Below are 14,901 nucleotides of genomic sequence, written 5' to 3'. Positions count from 1 at the left end.
TTAAAGTCCATAAAAAAAGAGAAAAAAAATTTGATCAGATTATGAACTGCCATTTCACTTCTTTGCAAAGAGCCCCCTCAAAAACGATGAGGGTTTGTGCATTCTTTGCAGATGGTAAAGAGTCAGTTCCATCCTGGTTTGGTCTGTCCTTCAGGTAATCAACATTCTTATAAAAGTAGCAAAGTGAGAAAAAAAAAAACCTCAAGGATGCAAAGGAATTACACTTGGAACCCATTGTCATCATCCCTGGAAGGTGAATCCGGATGCTGGCCGCCAGAACGTCTCTCAGCATCACGCTTGGCTTTTTCAGCTCTCCGTAAGAAATGTAATTCCTTGGTGGCTACCATCGCCAGGATATGCAATGGGCTGATATTTTCACATTCCTCAAAGTCTGAAGGAGAAAGTGATACTTCACCATCTGTTGAATCATCAACAGGTGAATTGCAATGTCTTTTCTTGTTGGGCTGTGAAGATGTGGGCAGTTCCTGAGATGTCCATTCAGTTTTCACGCCTTGGACCACATCCTGCACAGTGACATCAGGACTCACAGTAGTTAAAGCATGAAAAGTTTGTCTAACAGGGTAGATAAGAGGCAGAGGTACCAAGTTACCAGCCATAGTGGGGACAACCAGTATACCAGGTATGGTATGGTGCTCCATCTGTGTCAGCGACGATAAGGCAATTGGTCTTTGCTGGATTGGAGGAGACTCAGGGTTCTTGTTTCCCTTCAGAGAGACTGTGCACTGGTTAGGGTCTTTACCATCCTTAAGCAGCATGTCCGGCAAGGTCCGTCTCCGAGCATTTATAAACCAGTTGCTAATCTACACGTGAAAAGAAAAAAAGGTTCAGCTAAATCCTTACATGATCAAACAATTATAGTATTGCAGGGGGTGTACGAGATATAGAAAGCACTGCTAAGACTTTGCATGGTATTGTAGAGCAGCCCCAAGTAATGGAATAATGCCACGCTGCCATACCACAAAGTCAAGAGAGACACTATTTAAGGGGGCAAATCATTTTTTTTTTACAAAAGCATTGAGGGGGTTCCAGAAAACCAATTTTGATACCCCCCCCACCAGTATTGTCATTATTATTCAACTACCCTAAAATACTGGCTTCAAAGGAGAACCCACTAGGTACTCATATACAAGAAATGTTTGGGGGTTGTACCTGCAGCACTGTGAGATGAGTCTGTAGAGATAACATGTCTTTCTCCATCTCTGAGGGATAAGCATTGTGTCTGTGCTCATACAACCAGTCGTGGAGGACTTTCACAGCCTCTTTCGGCAGATTGCCTCTGCTCTTCCTCTTTGACCCGGGAACTTCCAGCTCCACGCTGTCATGCTCACTGTCAGTCGGGATAGATTCCATTACCTTGGCCATAATTGGTCCTGTGGTGAGAAACATTGGGTCAAACAATGTTAGAGATATACACATCATGAAAAATGTATGGTTTATATAGTGTAGAAATGGCCGTCATGAACAATCTACCGGGATTGAAAGACATCACTGCACTACAGGAGTCCGGTTACTTCCTGAAAATGGCCTTTTCCAGAGAGTGGTGAGGGGCTTCATTTACCCATAAAGGTCATCCTACTTAGCCTCAGACAGAAATACCAGTAATCAGTTAGAACAGATCCAGCAGCAATCCATTGACAAACAAGTTGTCCAGACTAAAAAAAACAAAAAAATTATTTCAACTGGATACATTTTTTTTTAACATTGAAAGCTACGGTAAATAGCCATCCGTTTGAAACTGATCCAGTTTATAAAAAACTGGATAGCTAGTTAACAGATCTGTTTTCCATAGACTTCAATGTTAAAAGACCAGATCCAGTTTAAATCAATTTTATTTAGCACAACTTTCTGACAATGGATTGCTGCTGGATCCGTTCTAATGAATGATTACTGTACATGTGAACAGAGGCTAATGTTCACATTTTGAGCAACAATTTGTTAACAAAACTTATGCATACAGCATCCAGCTGAAGAAAATAATTATTTCAACTGGAACCAGTTCTTGTGTGATCTTTTTTCAGCCAATCGCTCAGCTCTGGACCTATCACACACAAGAAGCACTTGCCACCATGCTGATCTCCCCACTATTTGTGGAGGAGCAGATCACAATCTATTGTTCCCCATCAGAGTGGCTACACAAGAATTACTGACAACATGACAACAGTCTAACAAGAAAGTGAATCAGAAAAGTCACAGCATATATAATCCCGAATCTTTCAGAAACATTCCCACACGTGTTTATTCCACCAGCCTCCCACTTGCAGGGACAACTGCCCTTTGACATCACAGCACTGGTACAAGCTCACTGACAGTGTAAGGAAGAAGTATACTTACGAGATGGGACGTAGCAGATGCTCAGGTCTCACTGGGTTCTTGGATCCTTGATCCTGGAAATCCTTAGTCCTGGTTTTCTGTAGTTATGGAGGTCCTTAGTCCTGGGGATCAGGTGAGATCAGTCACAGATTGTGATAGTTCTGAAATCTCAGGACCTTAGGTGACAGCTTTATCCCCTGACTCTCCAGGTTCTGGGCGGGGTAGTGTTTGAATCCCGTGCTGTGATTGGCTGGCACTCTGGGGGGCTCATGGTGTCAACTTCTTGTCACTTGCTATCCTGGAATTCTTTATCCTGGAATTCTTTATCCTGGAATTCTTTATCCTGGAATTCTTGATCTATTCCTATGCAATTAACTTTTGTTTCAAATGTTTTGAATACGCTTGGTCCCCCACTGGGCCACCTGTGTGTTATCATGCACCTCACAACTCGTCATCTCCACTTTGCGTTTCACATGAGGAAATTTTTTACATTTTTTTCTCAACATTTTTTTCCTCAAAATTTGAAAAATTATTGAAGGGAGGAAAAGTGCATGACATTTTTTAAAAATAGATTTTGAAGTAAAACTCTCCAAAAACTCATCGTAATCTCTTCTAAACATCTTCAGGTAAAAAATGTCTCTAAAAAATATTGTTTCTTGAAGCGACTCACCTTTAAAAGAAAATCAGTGAACATAGCCTGAGAAATAGATACATGTCCAAGAGTAGGAATAAAAAATCATCCAGAAAAGTGAGACGATGTCTTTTTATCTTATCATCCATATACAATCCGTTTTTTACAGCAGCGTCTATTAACCATTAACAGTTTCCTAAGGAACAGAATTGCAATATATCCCTAAACATCGGATGTTGCACTGTGGCTCGGTATGGCATCTGATTTGCGCACCTATAGACCCGAATGGGCGAGTCTCATCCCATTTTTAGAATAAACTTGTTCATGCTGCCATATTTTTCACATTCAGAAAATAATCGCTCCTCTGCAGCGCCCTATAGAATAACATTGGTCTGAGTGCTGTCCATTTTGTACTTGTGCTGTCCATTTTGTACTTGTGCTGTCCATTTTGTACTTGTGCTGTCCATTTCGTACTTGTGCTGTCCATTTTGTACTTGGACTGAAAATCTATACAAACATTTACTGGTGCTAAGGACTAATGATGGCATATTTTATATTTGTAATATACTTGCTTCTCCCAAAATGTCTCCATTACACTTTTCCAGGGATCTAGTGTTTGCTCAGGTTGTCATCGGTTACAAATATAAATGATACGTGCCTGATATACTCACTGTAGTGCATCTGCAGCAACACTGCTTTTCTGTGATGTCAGCCATTTTGACAAAAAAAGAAAATGTAGGACAGCATTCAATTAATTGATGCGAAATTCAGTAATGCGATGTTGTGGATTCAGAAAGTCTCTTTTTACTATTTTGAACTTATCACAAAAGAAGATATAACTGGCGCCATTACTAGTTATTGTGGAATGATAATAAAATGTCTAAAAAAAAAATGACAAAATGTTCCCATCTCGGCCAGCTTTCCCACATACAGGAGTCCTCGTTCATTTGAGCCCTCCTATGTTCTGTGTTGCCCTTTCTCTCCAATAAAATGTCAAACTTTGTTTCTCACTACAATAACTTGTCAAAAAGACTTAATTTCTTGCATTTGCGCGTGCACTTGTCTATTAGTCAAAACTGGAAATGGGTCCTACAATGAGCCAAAATATAAACCAATGATCTATATATTTCCTAGATCAGCTATACATTACACCTTTTCAATAATGGATTTAAATTGATTACATACAGACATATAGCTTTGTTTTTTATCCACTAATTTTCCTTTTTTGTTTTCGCTTTTGTTTTTCCATTTCTTTAATTAAAGAGCCATAAAATTATTATTTTTCCAGCTACATAGCCATATGTGAACTTGTTTTTTGCTGGACGAGTTGTAGTTTTGATTGACATCATTCATTTTACTATATTATGAACTTAGAAATGGAGAAAAAAAATAGTGAGGAGAAATGATGAATAAAACCCAACTCCATCAGTTTTTGGGGGTTAATTCTTATGGCATTAATTATGTGGCCACATAATTCTGCAGGTCGCTATCATTATTGCGCTGCCATCCATGCATAGTTTTGTCTTTTACTATTTCAGTGGCTTCAAAAAATTCTGAACTTTGTAAAAAAAAAAATGCAGTTTGGTGTATGCTGCCATTTTTCGAAACTGTCTGAGGGCTTGTATTTCGCATGCTGAGCTATAGATTTTATTGGAATAATTTCAGGCTGCATACTAGGTTATTTATTGCTTTTTTGGTGAATGCATCTGTACAGGTCACTATTTTATATTTTAATAGACTTTTATGGATGTGGTAATACCAAATATGTAGATTTTTACATTTCAATATTTTTTACTGGGGAAATGAAGGAGCGATTAATGTTGTTTTTAAATATGTATTTTTTTTACCCTTCACTTTTTTAAGTCCCCATTGAAGACACCAATCTGAAAAAGTTTGATCGTTTGTTGCATATACTGAAATACCATGGTATGGCGGTACTGTCAATCACGAGTAGCGGTTATAAATGCAGTAATGTCAATCGCTCACAACAGTACTGCCAATCGCTGATAGCAGTACTGTCAATCGCTGACACCAGTACTGCCAATCGCTGATAGCAGTACTGTCAATCGCTGACAACAGTACTGCCAATCGATGATAGCAGTACTGTCAATCACTGACGCCAGTACTGCCAATCGCTGACAACAGTACTGCCAATTGCTGATAACAGTGCTATCAATCACTGGCAGCAGTACTGTAAATCTTTGGTAGCAGTCATTAATGCAGCTTTCAGTGATTGCTATAAATTCCTTTCATGATACTGTCAGAGTCTGGAGCTCAGCTGGTATCAGCGTTTTGTGGAGAGGGCACCAGAAAGGGTGGGTTAAGGATAGCCAGGGCCCCAGGCTGTTCAGACACTGTGAGCCCCCCCGGTCATGTGACGGGGGTCATGTGACGGGGGTCATGATATACCCGAACCAGATTATTCCAGAAAAACGGCCGGGCCCTACTCTACTGTAACCTATTAAATATTTGTTAAAATCTGCAATACAATTTAGGTATATTTTGACCAATAATATCACATACAAGGAACAAATACCACCGCACCATGACCAGACAACAAATTACAACCACAGTGATCGAATAATATCACATACAAGGAACAAATACCACTGCACCATGTCAAGACCACATATTACCACCACTTGGTGACCAAATAGCATATACAAGAGACAAATACCACAACACCATTTCCAGACCCCATATTACCACCACATAGTGACTGAATACTACAATACTGATCAGTAATAAAAAACAAAACAAAACAAAAACACACAATACTAATATCACCATAAGTGCCAGTATTCACAGGAGATCTGTACTTAGTATGCAGTGTCTGTGTAGAGGTAATACAGAGATAACTGTGGTATTATACACAGGAGTTCTGTATATAATGTATAGGTAATACAGTGATCACTGGTGACATTGTACACAGGACCTCTGTATATAGTATACAGTGTATAGTGTCAGTGTATAGGTAACACTGACTCACCAGTGACGTCTCTAGGTGAAGTCCTTCATCTTTCATCCAGCACAGACCGCCATCATTTCTTCCAGCCAGGACTCGTTTCTGCAGGAAATAACAGAGTTATCTCGGGCTCCGCTTACAGAACACATTACTTATTTTTTCACAACTTCTTCATTACACCACATGAAGAAAAAAAGGCGATATAGTGTCACTCTGCACCGTAACAGGACCCCCCCCCATTTAAAACAGTATACTCAAAAAATAAAATAAATACCTCACTGCAGTAATAATATCCCTTATTTAGCCCCTATGGTAATGATATTCCCCACCCTGGCCCCATGTGTCTCATTTCTGGCTCCAGCCATATGTTCTCCCATCCTGCACTCATGAGTATCCATTTTACCCCATATGATCTCCCTTGCAGGCAGCATGACGCCGGTGACTTTGGCTGGCCAGGACCAGGTCTTACAAAGTTCAATGAGAGACACAACCACTTAAAATGGAACGGTCTTTTACCGAACAGTAACTTGGTGGGAATTATATACAAAAGATAGTGGGTACATAACTTCATGAACATTTCACTTAATACAAGGACCATCTTCCTAAATAATAATAATCTTTATTTTTATATAGCGCTAACATATTCTGCAGTGCTTTACAGTTTGCACACATCATCATCGCTGTCCTTGATGGGGCTCACAATCTAAATTCCCTATCTGTTGTGGATTCTGTTTTTGGGCTCCCTCTGGTGGTTACAGATGATACTGGGTGACTTGTGTTCTCTGCGCTCTCTGGTGTCCACCTCTTCTATCAGGATATGGGAGTTTCCTATTTAACCTGGCTTTCTTGTCATTTCCTCGCCGGCTATCAATGTAATCAGTGTGTCTTGTTACCTCTGCTTCCCGCTTCTGTATTCTTCAGGACAAGCTAAGTTTTTTATTTTCCTGTTCCACGTTTTGCTTAATTTTTGTCTTAGTCCAGCTTGCAGATATGTGATTCCTTTTTGCTGGTTGCTCTAGTGGGCTGATATTACTCCTCATGTTCCATGAGTTGAAGTAATTTCAGGATGTTTTTTTGTAGGGTTTTTCGCTGACCGCGCAGTTCACTTTTGTATCCTCTGCTATCTAGCTTTAGCGGGCCTCATTTTGCTGAATCTGTTTTCATAACTACGTATGTGCTTTCCTCTCATTTCACCGTCATTACATGTGGGGGGCTGCTATTTCTGTGGGGTGTTTCTCTGGAGGCAAGAGAGGTCTGTGTTTCTTCTGATAGGGGAAGTTAGTTCTTCGGCTGGCGCGAGACGTCTAGAATCATCGTAGGCACGTTCCCCGGCTACAGCTAGTTGTGTGTTGAGGTTCAGGATCGCGGTCAGCTCAGTTTCCATCACCCTAGAGCTTGTTTTGTTTTTTGTGCTTGTCCTTTTGTGATTCCCTGCCATTGGGATCATGACACCTATCAGAATGTCTTTGGAATGTGGGAGGAAATCGGAGAACCCGGAGGAAAGCCACGCAAACATGGAGAGAACATACAAACTCTTTGCAGATGTTGTCCTGGGTGGGATTAGAACCCAGGACTCCAGCGCTGCAAGGCTGCAGTGCCAACCACTGCGCCACCGTGCTGCCTCTACACATTTTCTGTCTTCCCTTACTTAGTCCTCTGGCTTCACCATCACTCAGCATGGTACTTCAGAAGCTTCCCTCATCCTCCTATTAAAAGTGAATATGATCTCTGCCACAGTAGATGGGAATAGACAGAACAGCACAGCTCTGATCATAGTGTTCTAAGTTCATTGTTTACATCCAATCAACTCCACAGTTGAAAACATTTGTGTAGTGTGAGTGCTGGATGATGGACCCCCACGTATCTGATAAGATAAAGGTATCTGATCTGTAGGCCATCAGTATCTTAAAGAGAACCTGACACTTGATTCACATTGCTCAATATTCAGACCGCATGACTTAAGGCCCCGTCACACATAGCGACGCTGCAGCGATACCGACAACGATCCGGATCGCTGCAGCGTCGCTGTTTGGTCGCTGGAGAGCTGTCACACAGACAGCTCTCCAGCGACCAACGATGCCAGTAACCAGGGTAAACATCGGGTTACTAAGCGCGGCCCTGCGCCTAGTAACCCGATGTTTACCCTGGTTACCAGTGAAGACATCGCTGAATCGGCATCACACACACCGATTCGGCGATGTCAGCGGGAGAGCCAGCGACGAAATAAAGTTCTGGCCTTTCTTCCCCGACCAGCGATGTCACAGCAGGATCCTGATCGCTGCTGCCTGTCACACTGGACGATATCGCTAGCCAGGACGCTGCAACGTCACGGATCGCTAGCGATATCGTCGAGTGTGACGGTACCTTTAGGGCCTGGCTGCACAATTGCAACCAGGTATGTTTTTCTCTGAATGGCTTCAGTGTTTTAGAAGAAGCATAGTTTAACCCCTTAACGACCGCTGATACGCCTTTTAATGGCGGCAGTTAAGGGTACTTAAACCACAGCGCCGTTAATTAACAGCGCTGTTGAAAAAGTAAATAGCACTCCCCAGAGTTGGATTTTCTCCGGGGTCTCGGCTGCCGGGGGTAGCCGAGACCCCAGAGAACATGATTCGGGGTTTTTTTTACCGACCCCGCTTTTGCGATAGCCGGTAATTAACAGTTTACCGGCGATTGCAAAAAAACCCCAAAAAAACGTTATTTCCCTTTTAATTTCTCTGTTCTCCGATGTGATTGCACATCAGAGGACAGAGAAATGGGGTCCCAGATAGCCCCCCCCCAATACTCACCTGTCTCCCCCGGTGCTCCTCGTGGCTCCCGATGGGCGCCGCCATCTTTTTCCGGCGGGCGCATGCGCAGTGCACCCGCCGGCCGGCCGGCACCGGGAGGATCTTTGGGGTCTCAGCTACCGGGGGTAGCCGAGACCCCAAAGAACATGATCGGGGTCGGTTATACCGACCCCTGTTTTGCGATCGCCGGTAATTAACTGCTTACCGGCGATCGCAAAAAAAAAAAGTGTGTAATTCTCTGTCCTCTGATGTGATCGCACATCAGAGGACAGAAATAGGGGGATTCGGGGACCCTATTATACTTACCGGTGTCCCTGGGTCCTCCTGTGTCCTCTCCTGCCCGCCGGCGTCTTCTTTGGGAAACAAAATGGCGGGCGCATGCGCAGTGCGCCCGCCATCTGTTGCCATCTTCCGGCTGACAGGAGAAAGCAATTGGGGCTAAAATAAGGGTAAGGGCTAGGGTTAGGGTTAGGGTTAGGGCTAAACTTAGGGTTAGGGTTGGGGCTAAATATAGGGTTAGGCTTCTTTCACACTTACGTCGGTACGGGGCCGTCGCAATGCGTCGGCCCGACATACCGATGCACGTTGTGAAAATTGTGCACAATGTGGGCAGCGGATGCAGTTTTTCAACGCATCCGCTGCCCAATCTATGTCCTGGGGAGGAGGGGGCAGAGTTAAGGCCACGCATGCGCGGTCGGAAATGGCGGACGCAACATACAAAAAACGTTACATTGAACGATTTTTTGTGCCGATGGTCCGCCAAAACACAACTGATCCAGTGCACGTCGCGATCCATCAGCAATACAAGTCTATGGGTAAAAAATGCATCCAGCGGGCACATTTGCAGGATCCGTTTTTTGTCCAAAACGACGGATTGCGACGGATGCCAAACAACGTAACTGTGAAAGTAGCCTTAGAGTTAGGGTTGGGGCTAAAGTTAGGGCTAGGGTTGCAGCTAAAGTTAGGGCTAGGGTTGCGGCTAAAGTTAGGGTTAGAGTTGGGATTAGGGTTAGGGTTTGGATTAGGGTTGGCATTAGGGTTACGCTTGGGATTAGGGTTAAGGTTAGGGTTGTGATTAGGGGTGTATTGGGATTAGGGTTAGGTTTGAGGTTAGGGTTGAGATTAGGATTAGGGGTGTGTTGGATTTAGGGTTTTGATTAGGGTTATGGTTAGGGTTGACATTAGGGTTGTTTTGGGGTAAGGGTTGTGATTATCGTTAGGGTTGTGATTAGGATTATGGATCGGGTTGGGATTAGGATTAGGGGTGTGTTGGGGTTAGGGTTGGAGTTAGAATTGGGGGGTTTCCACTGCTTAGGTACATCAGGGGGTCTCCAAACACGACAGCCAATTTTGCGCTCAAAAAGTCAAATGGTGCTCCCTCCATTCTGAGCTCTGCTGAGCGCCCAAACAGTGGGTTACCCCCACATATGGGGCATCAGCGTACTCTGGATAAATTGGACAACAACTTTTGTGGTCCAACTTCTCCTGTTACCCTTGTAAAAATAAAAACATGGGGGCTACAAAATCTTTTTTGTGGAAAAAAAAATATTTTTTATTTTCACGACTCTGCATTATAAACTTCTGTGAAGCACTTGGGCATTCAAAGTTCTTACCACACATCTTTATAAGTTCCTTGGGGGGTCTAGTTTCCAAAATGGGGTCACTTGTGGGGGGTTACTACTGTTTAGGTACATCAGGGGCTCTGCAAACGCAACATAACGCCCACAGACCATTCTATCAAAGTCTGCATTCCAAAACGGCGCTCCTTCCCTTCCGAGCTCTGCGGTGCACCCAAACAGTGGCTTACCCCCACATATGGTGCATCAGCGTACTCGGGATAAATTGGACAACAACTATTGCTGTCCAATTTCTCCTGTTACCCTTGTGAAAATAAAAACTTGGGGGCTACAATATTTTTTTTGTGTAAAAATTTTTTTTTTTATTTTCACGACTCTGCATTCTAAACTTCTGTGAAGCACTTGGGCATTCAAAGTTCTCACCACACATCTAGATAAGTTCTATGGGGGGTCTAGTTTCCAAAATGGGGTCACTTGTGGAGGGTTTCTACTGTTTAGGCACATCAGGGGCTCTCCAAACACGACATGGCGTCCGATCTCAATTCCAGCCAATTCTACATTGAAAAAGTAAAACGGCACTCCTTCTCTTCCAAGCTCTGCGGTGCGCCCAAACAGTGGTTTACCCCCACATATGGGGTATCGACGTACTCAGGAGAAATTGCACAACAACTTTTGTGGTCTAATTTGTCCTGTTACCTTTGTGAAAATAAAAATTTGGGGGCAAAAAATCATTTTTGTAGAAAAAATGTGATTTTTTTATTTTCACGGCTCTACGTTATAAACTTCTGTGAAGCACTTGGGTGTTCAAAGTGCTCGCCACACATCTAGATAAGTTCCTTAAGTGGTCTAGTTTCCAAAATGGTGTCACTTGTGGGGAGTTTCCACTGTTTAGGCACATCAGGGGCTCTCCAAACGCAACATGGCGTCCGATCTCAATTCCAGCCAATTCTGCATTGAAAAAGTCAAAGGGCGCTCCTTCACTTCCAAGCTCTGCGGTGCGCCCAAAAAGTGGTTTACCCCCACATATGAGGTATTGGCGTGTTCAGGAGAAATTGCATAACAAAATTTATGGTTACTTTTCTGTTTTTACACATGTGAAAATAAAAAAATGGTTCTGAATTAAAATGTTTGCAAAAAAAGTTAAATGTTCATTTTTTCCTTCCACATTGTTTCAGTTCCTGTAAAACACCTGAAGGGTTAATAAACTTCTTGAATGTGGTTTTGAGCACCTTGAGGGGTGCAGTTTTTAGAATGGTGTCACACTTGGTTATTTTCTATCATATAAACCCCTCAAAACGACTTCAAATGTGATGTGGTCCCTAAAAAAAAATGGTGTTGTAAAAATGAGAAATTGCTGGTCAACTTTTAACCCTTATAACTCCCTAACAAAAAAAAAATTGTTTCCAAAATTGTGCTGATGTAAAGTAGACATGTGGGAAATGTTATTTAATAACTGTTTTTTGTGATATATCTCTCTGATTTAAGGACATAAAAACACAAAGTTTGAAAATTGCAAAATTTTAAACATTTTCGCCATATTTCCGTTTTTTTCATAAATAATCGCAAGTAATATCGAAGAAATCTTACCACTAACATGTAGTACAATATGTCACAAAAAAATAATCTCAGAATCAGTGGGATCCGTTAAAGCGTTCCAGAGTTATAACCTCATAAAGTGACAGTGGTCAGAATTGTAAAAATTGGCTCGGTCATTAAGTACCAAATTGGCTCTGTCACTAAGGGGTTAAAGATCCGGCCAGGTGAGACGTGATGAGATTACCCCTCCACACTGCTCAATCTCCTGTAGTGTGGCAGTGAGCCATTGCATCAGGCTCATCCCATCTCTGTCAGCAGGATCTTTAAACTTAGGCAGTGATTCACATTGTGCATAGTTTGCGCAGCTAGAATCAAGTGACAGGTTGCCTTTACTGGCATGAAATCCCTTCAGCTCTTGCTTTTCAAGAAACTGAAATTTTTTAATCAACAGGCTGTATTTGTCTTCCTCAAAAACTCAGAATTGTGTTAAAATGCCTTCTGATAGCTGTCTCTAATGATTCCATCATATATATGAATGCTCAACTCAAGAGCTGATTCTTCTGATATCTTCCGATGTAGGAGAGTCAGGAGGCACCATCCAACCTTAGCAGACTTTAACATAATGGATATGGAGCCAGCTTAATTCCTTTATGTATATTACTGTGTACAATAAAAACCCAATATGTATCTTGTATAATTGCACCGACCAGAATAATGAAGTCATCTAATCACTTATACCACACAAGGTACGGTGTAAGAAATAAATAAAACCAATTCTTCACCTGCCTTTCATTTGTTAATTCTGCCCAAAGATTGCAATAAGGCTCGGCTCACATTTAGGGCTTGTTTTCACTTGCGAGGAACACGTCCGTGTTTCGCATGTGGAAACGAAGCTCTGGTGACGGCACTCCGGAGCGGAGTGTGCGGTTCCATGTGTTGCTATGCGGCCGCACGCTCCGCTCCACAGTGCCGGTGCCAGAGCTTCGTTTCCACATGCGAGACATGGACGTGTTCCTCGCAAGTGAAAACAAGCCCTTATCTTGCATTCTGCGCTGAACGCTTACAACAGGGTTTCCATGTAAATCTCTGAAATACGTGATTTACACAGATCCCATGGTGGAAGATTCCCTATCATGAGGCAGAAGGAGGCACTATGGACATCGTTGGACCTGTGATCCAGCTGTGTCCTTCTTTTTAGGCGTGCATAAAATCGCGGTTGTTCAGTTTTGTGTACTTTTGAAAAGAACAACACCGCTGAGCAGAGGCCAGATGGAGTCCAGAGTAACTCTGCTGCCTCATTGTAGTGAATGGATTCATTGGGGGTTTCACGTCACTTTGAGGTTTCGATCTAAATCTCCATAAGTGCTCTGTGTAGAGCTAAATGTTATGTAAAATGTTCCCAAAAAATCCTTCAACTCAATTCACTAAAAAATCAAGTCCCAACTCTCTTCCTTCATATGTTAATGGAAATATACAGTCGAGGGATTCAATGTTACTTGTAGTACAAAGGCTCTAGAAAACTGAAATGGTTCCTTGTCTCCCAAAAGAAATCCTGCAAATTCTGTGCACCCAAATCCAAATGCCCCACTCCCTTCTGAGCTCCAGTGTCTCTAAATCACATTTAGCGTTCACATGTTTGGCATTTCTGTAACGATGAGAGTCCATCTAATTTATGGGTGCGTGTAGCACATCAGTAGGGGTAGGCAAATCTTGTATTGCTCTCACCTTTTCAGGATCCACTTTGACCCCAGTTGAAGTCAGTCGATGACCAATATAGGCCACTTCTGTCATTTTCAATTTGAATTTGTCCAAATTCAGCTTTATTTTTTTTTCTCTGCATCTGTCCAAAAATTGTATCATCTTCTGATCGTGATCCTTGATTGCAGATTCCATATTTTCACCATTCTTCCACATAAGAGATGAATTGTCAGTGCAGCAAGGAATCATCTTTAAAGGAGACAGGGCTGGTATACCTGAAGTTCTCAGAAGAGGCATATTGAAGACATTGCACTCTTCTCACTTAGGCATGGAAGGATGCCTACGTCGTGCACGAGAATCAGTTTATTGGCCAGGAATGAATGACCACATAAAAAATTACATAGCACAATGTGAAATATGTGCATCCTGCAATGATAAGCATCCAAAGGAGACATTGCAACCTCATGAAATTCCACATAGGCCTTGGTCAAAAATAGGAACAGACTTGTTCACATGGAATGACAAAGAATACCTGATTACAGTGGACTATTTCTCTAACTTCTGGGAGGTTGATTTGGTGCAGGACACAAGGGCGAGAACAGTGATTAAAAAACTCAAGGCCCATTTTGCCAGGTATGGCATTCCAGATATCGTTTTCTCTGACAATGCGGCACAGTTTACGTCGGAAGAATTCAAAACTTTCAGTAAGAAATGGGAATTTGAACACCAGACGTCTTCTCCAAGATATCCTCAGAGTAATGGGAAAGCAGAGTCAGCAGTAAAAACGGCCAAAAGACTCATGCAGAAAGCAAACCAGGCGGGTGCTGATGTATATCTGTCTATACTGGATCATAGAAACACACCCACCCAAGGCCTAGACAGAAGTCCGGCACAGAGGCTCATGAGTAGGCGTACAAAGACACTAGTACCAACTGCGTGTCATCTGTTAGAGCCAAAGCTGCTGGGAAACATCGAAGCTAAATTACAGAAGAATCAAGCTAGGCAAGCTTTCTATTACAATAAATCTGCAAAGGATCTGCCTGAGCTCCAGAGAAATGACAACATTCGGCTGCAGCCAAGCACCACATTTGACAAACACTGGCAAAAGGCAAAGGTTGTCCAGAAACTGGGACCTCGGTCTTGCGAAATTCTAACAGACGACGGAAGAAGACTAAGGAGGAATCGAAGATATTTGAGGAAAACGCAAGAAAGAGATGATTCATGGCCTTTTGAACAGTATCCAGACACCCAAGACAACGAGGCAGCAAGTACAAGTCAGGCACCAACAGTGACAGCTGACCATCAGGGTGAGGACTCTGGCCAGAGACAGACAATATCAGAAGAACTACCAGATGTACCAGATGTAGAAAGTGA

The 14,901-nt window shown here is 42.6% G+C and overlaps 1 protein-coding gene across 1 annotated transcript; it reads right to left on the bottom strand.

Moving 5' to 3' along the window:
- Window positions 1–218: 218 nt before the first annotated feature.
- LOC138666777 (homeobox protein PKNOX1-like) lies at window positions 219–1,383 on the bottom strand. Its single transcript, XM_069754949.1, has 2 exons — window positions 1,171–1,383; window positions 219–821 (listed from the first exon to the last, which is right to left on the bottom strand). The coding sequence occupies exons 1-2, from the start codon at window positions 1,381–1,383 to the stop codon at window positions 219–221; spliced, it is 816 nt and encodes a 271-aa protein (XP_069611050.1).
- Window positions 1,384–14,901: the final 13,518 nt, after the last annotated feature.

The sequence above is a fragment of the Ranitomeya imitator genome, chromosome 2 (genome assembly GCF_032444005.1).
Source record: "Ranitomeya imitator isolate aRanImi1 chromosome 2, aRanImi1.pri, whole genome shotgun sequence".
Lineage (NCBI taxonomy): Eukaryota > Metazoa > Chordata > Amphibia > Anura > Dendrobatidae > Ranitomeya > Ranitomeya imitator.
The sequence above is the reverse complement of the archived record's forward strand: the minus strand, read 5'-3'. Positions and strand labels throughout refer to the sequence as shown.